The sequence below is a fragment of the Suncus etruscus genome, chromosome 7, assembly GCF_024139225.1.
Source record: "Suncus etruscus isolate mSunEtr1 chromosome 7, mSunEtr1.pri.cur, whole genome shotgun sequence".
Lineage (NCBI taxonomy): Eukaryota > Metazoa > Chordata > Mammalia > Eulipotyphla > Soricidae > Suncus > Suncus etruscus.
The window spans coordinates 119,832,912-119,849,433 of record NC_064854.1 but is presented as its reverse complement, the minus strand read 5'-3'; the positions used below and the strand labels follow the sequence as shown (position 1 = coordinate 119,849,433).

General features: G+C 44.9%; 1 protein-coding gene across 1 annotated transcript in view; it reads left to right on the top strand.

The window, feature by feature from the left end:
- The first annotated feature begins 2,763 nt into the window (after nt 1-2,763).
- The window catches only part of LRRC2 (leucine rich repeat containing 2), a 31,278-nt gene continuing 17,519 nt past the window's right edge, over nt 2,764-16,522 (top strand). The window contains exons 1-3 of the mRNA XM_049777405.1: nt 2,764-2,888; nt 4,618-4,825; nt 12,019-12,175. Coding sequence (XP_049633362.1) covers nt 2,764-2,888; nt 4,618-4,825; nt 12,019-12,175 — 490 coding nt within the window. The remainder of the gene's footprint in view (nt 2,889-4,617; nt 4,826-12,018; nt 12,176-16,522) is intronic.

Sequence of the window (16,522 nt, the reverse complement as noted above, 5' to 3'; positions counted from 1 at the left end):
ATTATTTGCTAACCGACACAGTATGTTTGAATAAATCAGGAAATAAGGTTAGCTGGTTTTGGTGCTATGGCAAGGGATGTCTCAAACAATGTCTCGAAAGCTATTTCACTTGGGTGAGGGAGAAAAGAAGAAATAGCTTAGTGGAAAGAACATTCAAGAGTGCTTTCTTGTCCTGATCACTCTGGGGGCCAGTGATTCATCTCTTAGTCAAGACAGAGAAGGGCAATGCAAAGAAAAAAGAGAGAAAGCTCATGGAGTGCCACGAGAGGGAAGCCATCTGGATGAAGATGTTCTTATTGGCCTATTTGTTCATTGACTCGCTTACTCACTCAACAAATGTTTGTGGAGGCTCTAATCTATGCCAGGCACTGTGGTAGGTCTCACTAAGATGTGGTGGCCTATGTGTCCCTGTGCCTGGTTTTTCTTGCAGTTGGAAAACCAGGGAAATGGAAAAGCTTGGGAGGATTTGTATTGCAGGAAAACCTCACAAGACATGTGCCAGGGGAATAGGTCCTGTGGGCCAGGGTGTGAAATTTGCTTTTGTTACAAAATGGTGACTGGTGTGCAAACATCATTTCCCTTGGAAAGTCCGGGAAGTATAGTGTGTGTTGGGATATGTGTTTATGGTGTGAGTGTGATGTGTGGTAGTAATGTATGTGGTATGTATACACTTGGTATATATATATATGTGTGTGTGTGTGTGTGTGTGTGTGTGCTCTGTGAATATGTGGTGTGTGTCATATATGGTGTGTGTTAGGTTCCACACACTGTAATCCCACCCCAAGGAAATGGGTCTGGAAGAGGAGTTGCTATGGGAAATAAGCCAAGTCAAGCTTGAGAGGGTGAAACACGTGTGATTGGGGAGCTTTCTGTAAGAGAGAGAGAGAGAGAGAGAGAGAGAGAAAGAGATAGAGAGAGAAAGAGAGAGAGAGAGAGAGAGAGAGAGAGAGAGAGAGAGAGAGAGAGATGGGGCTGGAGCGGTGGTGTAGGGCGTAAGGCATCTGCCTTGCATGCACTAGCCTAGTTCGATTTCCTGGTGTTCCATATGGTACCCCAAGTCAGGAGCGATTTCTGAGCACATAGCCAGGAGTGTTCCCTGAGAGTCACCAGATGTGGCCCCAAAACCAAAAAGAAAAAAAGAGTGAGGGTGAGAGAGAAAGAGAGCAAGAGAGTGAGAGAGAGTGAGAAGAGAAACAATGAGTGAGAGAGTGACGGGGAAGAGAGATTGGAGAGAGAAGAGAGAGATTGGAGGAAAAGGGAGTATGACACGTACTGCCCTCTAGAACCATAGTTTTTATTGAGTACAGAGACCACTGTACTCAATGGATGGTCTATCTTGAGCCAGTCTAGTCCAGGTCGTCTTTAGACATGTAGAACAAAAAACTAAGTAGGAAAATCTCTGTTAGCATGCTGTGCATGTGTGAATGTATGATATACGTGGCAGTGTGTGAAATGTGTGGTGAGATATTATGGCAAGTTTGTGTGGTATATGGATCCATGGTATATATGTTTATGTGGCTTATGTGTATATATCTGGCATGTATGTTGGCATAGGTGTAGCATGTATGTGTGGTTTATGTATATGTAGGGTGTGTTTATGTCTGTGGTATCTGTGGCAGTATACGCATACCTGTGTGGTGTGTATGTGTGGCCCGTGTGTGTAGTAATGAATTCATTGAACCTCTCCCAAAGTACGTGTTAACCTACTCAGAGATGAGCTTTCAGTCTTTCATCGGAGCAATGGTTGAGGCACCTGGAAACTTGAGGGTTTTCTGAGGACTTAGGAGACAGTGGGTGCTGTTCCATAAAAGGGGAGCCTGGCGAGGGACTGAACTTTAGACTGACCCTGAGCTCAGTAGGAGCTTAAGAATATCAGTAATAGGGCCTGGAGAGATAGCACAGCGGCGTTTGCCTTGCAAGCAGCCGATCCAGGACCAAAGGTGGTTGGTTCGAATCCCGGTGTCCCATATGGTCCCCCGTGCCTGCCAGGAGCTATTTCTTTTTCTTTTTTTTTTTTTTTTTTTTGGGCCACACCCGGTAATGCTCAGGGGTTACTCCTGGCTATGTGCTCAGAAGTTGCTCCTGGCTTGGGGGACCATATGGGACACAGGGGGATCGAACCGCGGTCCGTCCAGGGCTAGCGCAGGCAAGGCAGGCACCTTACCTTTAGCGCCACCGCTCGGCCCCAGGAGCTATTTCTGAGCAGACAGCCAGGAGTGACCCCTGAGCAATGCCGGGTGTGGCCCAAAAACTGAAAAAAAAAAAAATATCAGTAATAAACAAACAAAAGGCCAACCTGCCTAGGTAGTTAGTCATTCTTAGATCATTTCTATTCTTTTATTCTTTTTGTTTTTGTTTTTGTTTTTGTCTACCATCAGTGCACGTGGGTCAGTGCTGGAAGTCAATCTCATGACCTCATGCTTGCAAGGAAGACTCTGGCCACTGAGCCCTCCCAGGGGCCTTCATATTTTTTTTTCTTTTTTCTTTTGTTTTTTGGGCCACACCCGGTAACGCTCAGGGGTTACTCCTGGCTATGTGCTCAGAAATTGCTCCTGGCTTGGGGGACCATATGGGACACCGGGGGATCAAACCGCGGTCCGTCCAAGGCTAGCGCAGGCAAGGCAGGCACCTTACCTTTAGCGCCACCGCCCGGCCCCGCCTTCATATTTTTTTAAAGTACATTGAAAAACTATTGTTTTCTCTCTGTGTGAAGCTGATACATATATATTTTTGTTTTCAAATAGGCAACTTCACGCTCTCAATATGGGACACAAAGTGGTTGTATTTGACATTTCTGGTGTCAGAAGCTTGTGGGAAACCCGTGTCAAGAAGCACAAAGCTTGGCAGAAGAAAGAAGCAGAAAGGCTTGAGAAAAGCGCCTTGGAAAAGTATGTGTGTAGCCTGGCGCACTGGCTACTTCTGTAACACAAAGGGTAGGAGACTCTGGGGAGGGTCTATCTTTCCTCTAGGCTTTGGACCTTTGAATCTTCTTGCTGCTCTGTGTAATGAGTCACAGGTTCTATCAGTTCTGTAGCAGGAACACTACAGAGACAAAGACCCAAGAAGGGTGGCAAGACCAGGCCCAACTGTCCTCATCAAGCTACAAGTAAGCTGGGAGGACAGGCCCTAATGCAAGGAGTTATAAATGACAGGCCAGAAAGGCTGCAGCTAGTTCAAGGGATGCTTAACTGGTTCTAATGACCAGTTCATGTCACCCTCAGACCATCTATAGTGGTGATAGCTCCAAGATGGCTAATAGGGGCCTACTAAGGTCAGGCTAGGTCTCTTATAAACTTCTATAAACTGCCTAGGTAGTTGTTTTAGAGGAGGGCACATACCCAATGATGTTCAGGGCCACTCCCAGCTCAGTGTTCAAAGGTTATTGGGAATTGAATCTGGGCCTCCTACATACATGTAGAACATGTGCTCCAGCTTATTGGGACATTTCTCTGGACTTGTCTAGGTAATTTTTTAAATGCCATTGAAGAACCAGCAAGTTTCCTGTTACTTAAAACAACAACAAACTACTTGTCTCCTCATCCCTATCTTGTGATATTCAAAGGAATTGTCATTAATCGAATGCAGATATAAACTTAGTAGAAATTACAGCCAGGAATGCTACCACATTTACCCCCCTTATTGGTCTTTGTCAAAGTTGCTACACTATTTCCCCGAAAATAAGACAGTGTCTTATATTAATTTATGGTCCAAAAGATGCACTAGGTCTTATTTTTAAGGGATGTCTTATTTTTTCATGAGAAGAATACAGTCCACATTTATTGTTAAATGAAAATAAAGGAAATTTAGGGGCCGGAGAGTTAGCATGGAGGTAAAGCGTTTGCCTTTCGTGCAGAAGGTTGGTGCTTCGAATCCCAGCATCCCATATGGTCCTGTGAGCCTGCCAGGAGCGATTTCTGAGCATGTAGCCAGGAGTAACCCCTGAGCACTGCCGGGTGTGACCCAAAAAACAAAAAAAAAAAAGAAAAAAAAAAAAAAGAAAATTTATTACCTGTATATGGTACAGGAGTTTCAACACAAACCAGACAAACTGTAAATCCTACAGATGCCAGTCGGGGCAGCTCTAGCAACCAGTTTATGATAAATTAATTTTCATTCTGAGACTGAGCCTAGGGGGCCCTTATTTTGGGGGATGCCTTATATTTCACCCAGAGGAAAACCTGTAAGTAGGTCTTATTTTCAGAGAATGTCTTATTTTCTTTCTTTCTTTCTTTTTTTTTTTTTTTGGTTTTTGGGCCACACCCGTTTGACGCTCAGGAGTCACTCCTGGCTATGTGCTCAGAAATCGCCCCTGGCTTGGGGGGACCATATGGGACACCGGGATAGAACTGTGGTCCGTCCTACGCTAGCGCTTGCAAGGCAGACACCCTACCTCTAGCGCCACCTTCCCAGCCCCAGAATGTCTTATTTTCGGGGAAACACGGTAGTAATAATTTGCATCCCTGATGGTTGAAGATTTTTTTCTGCATCCTCCAGGGCAGAGGGAACAAGAAGGAGGAATAGAGAGGAATTGGTGGAGGAGGCCCCCTGCTAATGAGAATCTCAGTTCCAGGAACAGGAACTCTCAGGAGGGTTATGTGACCTGTGCTTTTGTTTTAGAATAAAGGAAGAGTGGAACTTCGTGGCTGAGTGCAGAAAGAAAGGCATTGCCCCTGCTGTCTACAGCAAGAATGGCCTCACCAATACCAATGCAAGACTTCTGGAAAAGATGGAGAGGAACGCCCTGGCAAGGCCCAGCTTGCTTTCCAAGGAGAAAGGAAAAGGACGCAGTGCGTTTGTGTTCGAACTGTCAGGGCAGCAATGGACGGTGAGTGGGCCAGTGTCTGTGTGGGCCCAAATACCTACAATTGGGGTTCAAGGCAGAATCACAGTTGGTGTTGCTGCTTGCTTGAGCTCAAGGCTCCATCCAGCCCTGGCACAATGGTCCCTTTGCCTTTAGAGAACTTTCCTATAAATGGAAGGAGCTTCTTTTGAGCAGTTAACTGGTTTGTCACCTTTATTTCTTTTTTTCCCTCATTTTCTGGGTCACATCTGGCGGGGCTCAGGGGTTCCTCCTGGCTCTATGCTCAGAAATCGCCCCTGGCGGGGCTGGCGAGGTGGCACTAGAGGTAAGGTGTTTGCCTTGTAAGCGCTAGCCAAGGAAGGACCGCAGTTCGATCCCCCGGCATCCCATATGGTCCCCCCAAACCAGGGGCAATTTCTGAGTGCTTAGCCAGGAGTAACCCCTGAGCATCAAACGGGTGTGGCCCAAAAAAACAAAACAAAACAAAACAGAAATCGCCCCTGGCAGGCACGGGGGACCATATGGGATGCTGGGATTCGAACTACCGTCTTCTGCATGAAAGGCCAACGCCTTACCTCCATGGTATCTCTCCGGCCCTTTCACCTCTATTCCTATGGGAAATTTTTTTTTTTTTTTTTTTTTTTGGTTTTTGGGCCACACCCTGTGACGCTCAGGGGTTACTCCTGGCTATGCGCTCAGAAGTTGCTCCTGGCTTCTTGGGGGACCATATGGGACGCCGGGGGATCGAACCGCGGTCCGTCCTAGGCTAGCGCAGGCAAGGCAGGCACCTTACCTCCAGCGCCACCGCCCGGCCCCTCTATGGGAGATTTTTAGTCCTAGAAAGAGTAATGGGCTGAGAGGGACTGAGACTTCAGTCCTGGGATGCCACTGTTACTAAGCATTCTGCTGCCCTTCTGCTCTCCCTCCCTTCCCCTTCTCTTCCTTCCTTTTCCCTTTTCCTTTCATCCCCTTCCCTTTCCCCTTTCTTCTTCTTTCCTTTCCCCTTCCTTCTTTTACTCTTCTCTCTTCCCTTTTCTTGCTTTCCCTTTCCCCTTCATTCTTCCCTCCCTTCCCATTCCTTTCCCCTTTCTTTCTTCCTCCCTTCCCCTTCCCTTCCCTCTTATTCCCTTTTTTTCTTTCCCCTTTACTTCCCTTCCCTTCCCTTCCCTTCCCTTCCCTTCCCTTCCCTTCCCTTCCCTTCCCTTCCCTTCCCTTCCCTTCCCTTCCCTTCCCTTCCCTTCCCTTCCCTCATCTTGCCTTTTTTCCCTTCCTGCCCTTCCCTCCTTCCTTTCCATGTTACCAGTACCTCATGTGTAGGTGTGTGCAGTCATAGAGAAATCTGAGCAGGACCTTTAGAGAATTTTCTTTCTAAGATTTTCAGACCAAAACAGAAATGTCCTTTTTCTTTTTCCTCTTTTCTCAGGTGATCCCACATGCTATTTGTCACCCCCCCACCCCCCCTCTTGCCCTTTGCTTGCAGCAGCATCTGGTTTCACCTGATGCTTTCTGGGGTGGCCTGAGCAAATAAGCTTGATCTATAGTTCATTTCAGTGGCACCTGTCTTCACTCACTCATTACCCATATTTTTTGAGACAGGACTCTGTCCTGGGAAGGTAAATATTGGGGTGATCCTGTTTCTTCTTCAGCATCCAGCTCCCATCTATGTACTGTTGTGGACTTAAATTTCTTTAGCTTTATTTATTTATTTATTTATTTATTTATTTATTTATTTATTTATTGCTTTGTTTTTGCTTTTGACCAACACTGGGTTTACTTGGGGTTTACTCATGGCTCTGCTCTCCAGGTGGGACTTGAGAGACCATGTATAATTCCAGGGATCAAGTCCAGGTTGTCTGCATGAAGGCAAGCACCCAGCCCACTGTCCTATCTCTCTGGCCATTGCTTCGATTTTCCTTCCTTCCTGGGTTGTGCTTGAATGAACTGGGGAGACGAGTCAGGCTCTAGTAGGATGGATTTCAGTGGCTTGTTCTTTAGAAGGGTGGATTGTTCTCCAGTGTTTAGATTGTGCTTTGGAGGCCTCCCTGCCTCCAAAAATGGACTGGTAAACTTCTTCCTTTTCTTTTCTGTGCTGTGACACATGGTGCAATGGGAGTTGGTTGCACACACTTGGTGATGGGTGGGGAATGCTCACATGCTTAGCTGAGGTGCTTGGGGACATGTTGGTGGTTCACTGGGGGGTAATAGTGCTCTGGGGGCACAGTGCTTCACTGGGGGGATATTCCTAACTCAGATGCTTGGACATTTTCTGTTGTGGAGCTTGCTTGCTGAGTGTCCCGCACTTTAGTTGTGGTATATCCATGTGCTTGGTTGTATGCTGAGGTTTGCATGCTCTGTTGAGGTCCTGAGGATCCACATAGCAGAGTGAGGGATCAAACTCTTGGGTTCATGCTTCCTAAGCAGGAGCTTTATGCCATGGAGCCTTCTCCTGGGTCCTAAGAAACAGTTTTTCATGGTCTTGTAGGGCTCCATGACAGTGAGGGGCTCATGGTCTCAGCACAGCAGGCAGGCCCTGGCCGGCATAGGGTCATAGCAGTTGGACATAGCGGTGGGCCTGGGTGGAGAGAGATCTATGAAGGCCCCTTTGGGCTAGAGCCATTCTTATCCTCCCTGCTGTGACATCAAGCCTTTTTTAATTTTTGATGGGGCACATCTGGGGTATTCAGGGACTACTCCCAGCTCCTTGCTCAGGGGCTACTTCCATCAGGGATTAGGGATTGTGGGGTATATGTTCAAATCCAGGTCTCCTATATGTATAGCTTACACTCCTTCCTGAACTCCGCTTTTTCCAGGGAGATTGTCTCAGTTTTCTTCCTGAACTCTCTATGAGCATTTCTTTTTTTTATATTACTACCAAGCATTTAATTTCCAAATGCTGGTGGGTGGGTTTTTGTTTGTTATGTGAATGAAAAAATCCCTATGATATGATTTCATTTTTGTAGCATACAGCTATCTCTTCAGATCTTCTGTTTTGAAAGTTTTTTTGTTGGGGTCAGAGTGATAGCAAAGAGGTACAGTGTTTGCTTTGCAACAAACTTGGGTTTGATTCCCGGCATTCCATATGGTCCCTCGAGCCAGCTAGGAGTGATTTCTGAGCGAAGAGCCAGGATTAGCCCTTCACTATTGCCGGGTGTGGCCCCCAAACTAATCAATCAATCAAGTTAAAAAAAAAAAAAGGGCCGGAGAGATAGCATGGAGGTAAGGCTTTTGCCTTTCATGCAGAAGGACGGTAGTTTAAATCTGGGCATTCCATATGGTCCCCCGAACTTGCCAGGAGTGATTTCTGAGCATAGAGCTAGGAGTAACCCCTGAGCGCTGCCGGGCATGACCTAAAAACAAAAACAAAAAAAAAAAAGGAAGTTTTTTTTTTTGTTTTTTTGTTTTTTTTTTTTTACTTATCTTTGGGGTGAAAATAGTTTGTGGGGAGGCAGGTTTTATGTGTGTGTGTGTGTGTGTGTGTGTGTGTGTGTGTGTGTGTGTGTGTGTGTGTGTGTAGGAATCTCTTTGTTGTGCTGGGCTTTCTGGGCAGCTCTGAGCATATATCAGACAGTGGCTTTATTTTGAGGGACATTTCTGCAGAACCTCCTTCTCACCGGTGTGTTCCCTCACCCCAGAGAGGATTTATGGATTGTCTGGAACTGGTGAAAGCCCAGGGAACAAGCTGCTCTATTTTTGTTTGTTTTTTTTTTTTTTGGTTTTTGGGCCACACCCTGTGACGCTCAGGGGTTACTCCTGGCTATGCGCTCAGAAGTTGCTCCTGGCTTCTTGGGGGACCATATGGGACGCCGGGGGATCGAACCGCGGTCCGTCCTAGGCTAGCGCAAGCAAGGCAGGAACCTTACCTCCAGCGCCACCGCCCGGCCCCGAGCTGCTCTATTTTTGCAAGCAGGAACAGGCTGGGGCCAGGAAGGACTGTGGGTACTGAGGGGAGCGGGCTGGATCCTTCATCCGTATTGCTACCCATGCCCCATTCATGATCTACATGTGTCTGGATGTCTCCAATCCAAGGATTCTTTTTAACCCCTTAGGTGGATTAATCTCAGTTCCCTATTGGTAGGAGAAGAGGCTCTGAGACATTCATATCATTCTGATTCAAGGTCCCATTCATTGTGGGACCCTAAAATTTTTGTCTGTTCTTTTTTTTGGGGGGGGGGGGAGAGGCAAGAGCTGATACATGGAAAGCAGGTTTATTTGGGGACCAGAAACTCATGACGATGGTAGACTTGTCCGTCCCTCACTCCCCCTACCCAAAAAATAAAAATTTAGCAGTTTTACTCCCAGGTTGAGTCTGGTAGAGGAAACAGTTAAAAGGTTAAAAGAGAAAGAGGTAGTGGGTCAGCAGGGGCCAGGAGGGGCCAGGCACATGGCCGTCCTGCTGGCGTCAGTAGGGTGTGAATCACAGGGTATGGTGGCCTGTCTTATGTAAAGTTGGAGATAACATCACTAAGTCCATTTGTCTACAGGGGTCTATGTGACAGTTTCAGGGAGCTCTTTGGTGGGTCTGGAGTTTGTCTTTCCCATCTATCTGTGACTACTGAACTTAATGCTAAATACACAATGTGCGGGAACATTCATTAGTGCTGGAAAGAACACATGCCAAGGGGGTCTGAGAGAGGCTCTAAGTCAGTCTTGTGGCAGAGATGCTGGAGAAGCTTGCTGTTTATAGAGAGAGGACAGGGTTCTGCTTTTAGATTCTTTTTTTTTTTTTTGAAATTACTCCTGGTAGGCTTGGGGGACCACATGAGATGCTGGTATTTGAACCAGTGTCCTTCTGCATGCAAGGCAAACACCTTACCTTCATGCTATCTCTCTGGCCCCTGTCCTTAGATTCTATTTTTTTTTTTTTTTTGGTTTTTGGGCCACACCCGGTATTGCTCAGGGGTTACTCCTGGCTGTCTGCTCAGAAATAGCTCCTGGTAGGCACGGGGGACCATATGGGACACCGGGATTCGAACCAACCACCTTTGGTCCTGGATCGGCTGCTTGCAAGGCAAATGCCGCTGTGCTATCTCTCTGGGCCCTGTCCTTAGATTCTTAACAGTCTCTCTTTTAGCTTTCACTGGCTCTTCCCTTCTGGGAGCTTCTGAGTTCAATGTGTCTGGTCTAGTTCCCCCTGTTGCTGGTTTAAGATTGAGCAGGCTTAGTGTAAAATGAAAAGAAAACATCTACTTATTCGTAGCAATGGCCTTCTTTTCCCTCTTTCTATGCATTATTTTTCTGTTTTAGTAGCTCATGTATCGAGTCTCATATGCTCATGAACTTAGGTTACAGGAAAAATATAAGCACATATTGAATTCCAATAAGACCACTTATTTCCACTTTTTAACCTTATTTCAAACAAAAGTTTAAATCAATGGTCCATTATTTCAATGCTGTTTTGTAATAAAAGAATAAAGGTTAACCTTTTCTCTGATTTCTAAAAAAAAAAAAAAGATTGAACAGGCTTGGGGGAACTGGGAAGCCATCTTTCCTGGGATGTTGCTTTTGCTGCCTCCTTTCCTGCCCTGCTCTTCTATACAGTTTATGCCTCCCTCCCCCAAATTCCTTGGGGTGGGAGAGATAGCACAGTGATAGGGTGTTTGCCTTGCACATGGCCAACTCAGGATGGATGGTGGTTCAATTCCTGGCACCCCGTTTGGTCCCCCGAGCCTGTCAGGGGTGTTTTCTGAGCACAGAGCCAGAAGTAACCCCTGAGCATCATCAATGTGACCCCCAAACCAAAATTTTTTTTCATATTTATGGAATTTTGGAGAGGCACAAAAGTAGACATTCAGCTTTCTCTTTCTACTATTTCTTTTTATTTCACACTATATCTCTTTTCTACCCACACAGGTTAATAAACCATACATTAACCCAAGAACAAGTTTTGTATTCAGTTCTATGAATCTCATCTGAAGTTGTGGCCACTGTTTAAGAAACCAGGCTTTCACACAAACATGCCTAATTCATCACACATGTCTCATAAATGAGTCACATGGTGGCAGAACCACACTATCTTTAGCTGTTTCCTTTGTCGCTGAAATGATCACAACCATAATTTGATGAGGTATATTGATCTTAGAAATGTGCCTTCAGTGAAAAAGGGAAATGAGAGGAGCTCCTTACAGGGAATCAATACCTTGATGCTTTCATAAAGAACATGGAGTCAGTACCCTAAGGGCTCAGCTCTTCATTCTGACTCAATGGCAGGAGGCAAACCATCTGACCTGGGGCTGATGTTTTGCCAGAAGCATTGATTTTTATACCATCATAAATTCATGGCAACTTAATCAACTATTATAAAATTATTAGCAACTGCATATAATGCTACTTGATTTTTTTTGTTTGTTTGTTTTGGGTTTAGGGTCACACCTGGCAGCACTCAGGGGTTACTCCTGGCTCTACGCTCAGAAGTTGCTCCTGGCAGGCTCAGGGGACCATATGGGATGCTGGGATTCGAACCACCGTCCTTCTGCATGCAAGGCAAATGCCCTGCCTCCGTGCTATTTCTCCAGCCCCCAGTTGATTTTTTTTAAATTTTTTTTATTTTTAATTATGAGAACAAGGATGCAAAGAAAGAGGACAAGGTAAAGTTACAGTGGAAGGACAATCACCCATAACATAATTCTCAGAAGTCCCCTTGCTGATATCTTAACTTTGAAATTTCAGCCAAAGAACCAAAGAACATTAAGATAAATAAGACAGAATCCATGTACAATTACTTTGTTCCTCAAGTCCCCAGATTGTAACACATTATAATATTTCTTAACAGCATACAAGGCAATCTAAAGCCATAAAACTTACATAACTCCTTAAACATTACAGGCATAGTATTTTTTTACATTTCCATATACTGATTTTTTTTTTAATATGGGCCACACCCAGCAGTGCTGGTGGCTAGTGCCGTTCTGGGATGGCTATACTTGGGGGCCTCCATGGCTATACCTAGTGGTGCTGGGGGGGGGTGGGTTACGAGTGGGGAACCATGTATGACATATGTTGTTGAAGACTGAACTCTGGGCTTTGCGTATGCTAGATCCATGCCTCCCCCTCAAGAGCTATCTTCCAGGCACCTTTGTTTTCTGAAGTGCTCTAGGTGTGGTTCTTGAGTGTAATATTCTCTAAACAAAAGGGTGGTTTTACTTGGCTTTGTGCATAGACTGCTCTACTCTGATTCAGAGAGAAACTAGTCATGCCTGGTGTCATTCATTCTGCTTTAGACACTCCCGGAGTCATTGAAGGAGCAGACACACCTAAAAGAGTGGTACATCAATAACACCCTGATTCAGAGCATCCCCACGTACATTGAACTGTTTGAAGCCATGAGAATTCTGGATCTGCCCCAGAACCAACTCTCACATCTTCCGGCTGAAATCGGTATGTCACCTATCAGACATCCTCAGGCCTCTTGTCTGGTAAGCAGGCAGCTGGCAGGGTTGGTGGGAACTGGGAACTGTTCTCTGCCTACTCCCCTCTTCCTCACTTCCCAGGGCTGTTTTGTGTTCCTGGAACTGGTTGCTTACTTTGGCCTCTGTGGGGCAGTGCAGCTCAGTTTCATCTGTGTGAGGCCATGAGACATTTCACCAGTTGCCCAAGAAACTCAAAATCTCAAGCAGGAGCAATTCTGTATTCAGGAGCTTTTCATTAATTTTTTTGTGAATTGGAATGACAAACAACGCTTATTATAAACATACAATGCAATATTATATTTCCAGCTATTAGTCCCTTGATGAGTTTAGCTCATGTCATTCTAACCAAAATGTTAGAATGGACCATCATTTTGTTATCCAGTTTCAGTCCCTTAAGATAAAGGGGTCAAGGCTGCCTCTTTCCCTCTGTGTTTTGGAGGAGCAATGACCAGAGGGCTGTGCTGAGCCTCAGGCTCACACCTCACACCCAGGCAGTGCCATGCTGCACTCACGTGACCGTTTAGGGGAAGCCAAGAGAATGGGTAGTAGAGGCTTGGCTCTCTGGCACTTGTGTATATCTTTCTGGGTGTGCTTGAATTGCAAGTCTCATCTCCTCTTCACCACACTGAGCTTAGGGTTGTGGGTACAGCTGTTTTTGACCCAAGACTAAATTTATTTACTGCTTTCTAGGAGAGCAGAGACCTTCTTATGTCAGGGCTCACCACCAAGGTACCCCATGGAGATGCTTCATTTGGGTCATTTCTGTCACCCTATAGGGCCTTGGGGAGTCAGGTCAACTCTACCAATATATTATCTCTGAATCTGGCTTCTTGTGTCTTCTTCCAGTATCAATGAAAGAGGAGCAAGAGGCAAACTATTAGTTGGTATAAAGGGGAGAATACAATTTCAGACAAACTAAGGATAAGAGCTTGCTTCCTTGATGGATTTCTGGGAGATACAAAAGACCTTAGAATTTGGATGACTGTTAAGTAATATCTTTTTTGTTTTTGTTTGTTTTTTTGGGCCACACCCAGCGGTGCTCAGGGATTACTCCTGGCTATCTGCTTAGAAATAGCTTCCTGGCAGGCACAGGGGACCATATGGGACACCGGGATTCGAACCAACCACCTTAGGTCCTGATTCGGCTGCTTGCAAGGCAAGCACCGCTGTGCTATCTCTTCGGCCCTGTAAAGTGATATCTTGAAGGTTGAAGAATTGTAGACTTCCCATCTCCTTAATTAATTAATTAATTAATTAATTAATTAATTAATTTTTTGGTTTTTGGGTTGCACCTGGCAGCGCTCAGGGGTTACTCCTGGCTCTATGCTCAGAAATCGCTCCTGGCAGGCTCAGGGGACCATATGGATGCCGGGATTCGAAGCACCGTCCTTCTGCATGCAAGGCAAATGTCCTACCTTCATGCTATCTCTCCAGCCCCTCATCTCCTCATTTAATAGAATGTAGAGATCAGGGCCTAGGCTGTCAGCTGACTTCATCATTATGACTGGTCTAGATGCCAGACATTGCCATTTGCTAGTTTGATGGGGGTTCACAGTAAATTTGGGAAGATGAAGTGTTTCTGAGGTTTAAGTTTCTTTTCTTTTTTTCTTTTTTTTTTTTTTTGATTTTTAAATATATTTTATTTAAACACCTTGATTACATACATGATTGTGTTTGGGTTTCAGTCATGTAAAGAACATCACCCGGGCCCGGAGAGATAGCACAGCGGCGTTTGCCTTGCAAGCAGCCGATCCAGGACCAAAGGTGGTTGGTTCGAATCCCGGTGTCCCATATGGTCCCCCGTGCCTGCCAGGAGCTATTTCTGAGCAGACAGCCAGGAGTAACCCCTGAGCATCGCCGGGTGTGGCCCGAAAACCAAAAAAAAAAAAAAAAAAAAAAAAAAAAAAAAAAAAAAAAAAAAAAAAAAAGAACATCACCCATCACCAGTGCAACATTCCCATCACCAATGTCCCAAATCTCCCTCCTCCCCACCCAACCCCTGCCTGTACTCTAGACAGGCTCTCCATTTCCCTCAAACATTCTCATTATTAGGACATTTCAAAATGTAGTTATTTCTCTAACTAAACTCATCACTCTGTGTGGTGAGCTTCCTGAGGTGAGCTGGAACTTCCAGCTCTTTTCTCTTTTGTGTCTGAAAATTATTATTGCAAGAATGTCTTTCATTTTTCTTAAAACCCATAGATGAGTGAGACCATTCTGCATTTTTCTCTCTCTCTCTCTGACTTATTTCACTCAGAGGTTTAAGTTTCTTTATGAAATTTGTTTTAAGTAGCAAGGTTCTTTATGTTCTTACACTTCTAAAAAGTTTCATCATCTTGTCAGCCGGGTCTGGAAATCTTGTGGTCACCATCCAGCAGAGGAGGCAGTGAGCATGTGATGTCAAAATATATATTTATGTCAAAAATATATCCTGGGTCAGGATATAATTAGGAGATGCATTTATGCACATGATTATCTCAAATTTCATTACTGGTTCTGTTTAACATATGCTTTAATTAGTCTCAAAAATTTTCCTTGAGGGGCCAGAGCGGTGGCACAAGTGATAGGGCATTTGCCTTGCATGCACTATAACCTAGGATGAACTGCGGTTCGGTCCCCCAGTGTCCCATATGGTCCCCTAAGTCAGGAGCAATTTCTGAGTGCATAGCCAGGAGTAACCCCTGAGAGTCACTGGGGTGGGCCCAAAAACCAAAAATAATTTTTTCTTTGAATTATTTCCCACTATCTTCATGTTTTCTCCCTTTCTAATATTGTTTAATTTTTTTTGGCCATAACCAGTGGTTCTCAGGATTTACTCTGTGTTCAGGGGTGATTCTTGACTCAGAGATCCATCTAGGGTTAGTCAAATACAAGAGAAGCACCTCAGCACCTACACTATTTCTCTGCCCCCTTGTTCCTCTCTAGAAGTCAATTTTATTTAGGTGGTGGTTCTCAACCTTGACTAAATTTTATAATTTCCTTTAGAACTTAAAAATTCAAATATCTGGGCCCGGAGAGATAGCACAGCGGCGTTTGCCTTGCAAGCAGCTGACCCAGGACCAAAGGTGGTTGGTTCGAATCCCGGTGTCCCATATGGTCCCCCGTGCCTGCCAGGAGCTATTTCTGAGCAGACAGCCAGGAGTAACCCCTGAGCACCGCCGGGTGTGGCCCCCCCCCCAAAAAAAAATCAAATATATGGGGTCTGAAGAAACAGTACAGGGGTTAAGTCACTTTTCTTACATATGACAAACCCTGATTTGACACTATGCATAGCATATGGTCTCCTGAACATTGCCAGGAGTGTCCTCTGAGCACAAAGCCAGAGGTATCTCTTGAGCACCTTTGGATATGGCCCCCTAACCCAAAATAAAGTAAAATGGACTCTTCATTGGATATTTAGAAAACTCTGTAAATTCTTTTTTTTTTTTTTTTTTTTTTTTTTTTGGTTTTTGGGTCACACCCGGCGTTGCTCAGCGGTTCCTCCTGGCTGTCTGCTCAGAAATAGCTCCTGGCAGGCACGGGGGACCATATGAGACACTGGGATTCGAACCAACCACCTTTGGTCCTGGATCGGCTGCTTGCAAGGCAAACACCACTGTGCTATCTCTCTGGGCCCAGAAAACCCTGTAAATTCTCAAAAAAAATATTCAAATATTTGAAACCACCATGAATTAATAATTCCTTCTCTGGGCCCAGAGCCCAGGTAATCAGCATTTAAAAAACTCCCAAAGTGATTGGTATGTGGATTGAGAACTGAGTAGGGAATGAGCCGGTTGTTCTTGGACAAGAGAGGAAAAAGAAGTGATGTATAATGGGAGCTTTTATGAGATGTGACTATGCTGAACTCAAATCTTTTGCTCATCAGTTGCTCCTCTGTAAAGTGGGAATAATTAGATCCTTCATCCAACTGTTAGGTGAGTTTCTATGCACTAAAACTAGGTTCTGATCTTTCTAAAACTCTCAAATAATTTGGAGACTTATTATCTGCCATACACCTGATTTGTGAGCAGGGAGAAAAAAATGAAGTAGCCCAGGAAGGAATAAATGAAAGTCAGTTCTTTTTAACTCTTTCTGTTGAACTTCCTGGATAATAAAATTGTACATGCAGCCTTCTCTAGAAGGACATGTTAACTCTATTTACAAATATCTGTGAATATGCAGATTTACAAGACAAATAGGCTTGCACGGAATGAATTTATTTCAATGGAAGGGATGTCCTTCTAATTTTAAGTATTATGAACCCTTAAATCAAATCATTTCAATTGTGCTATGAAAGATCAACTTAAGGCATATTCTCCCCCCCCCCCCCCAATCT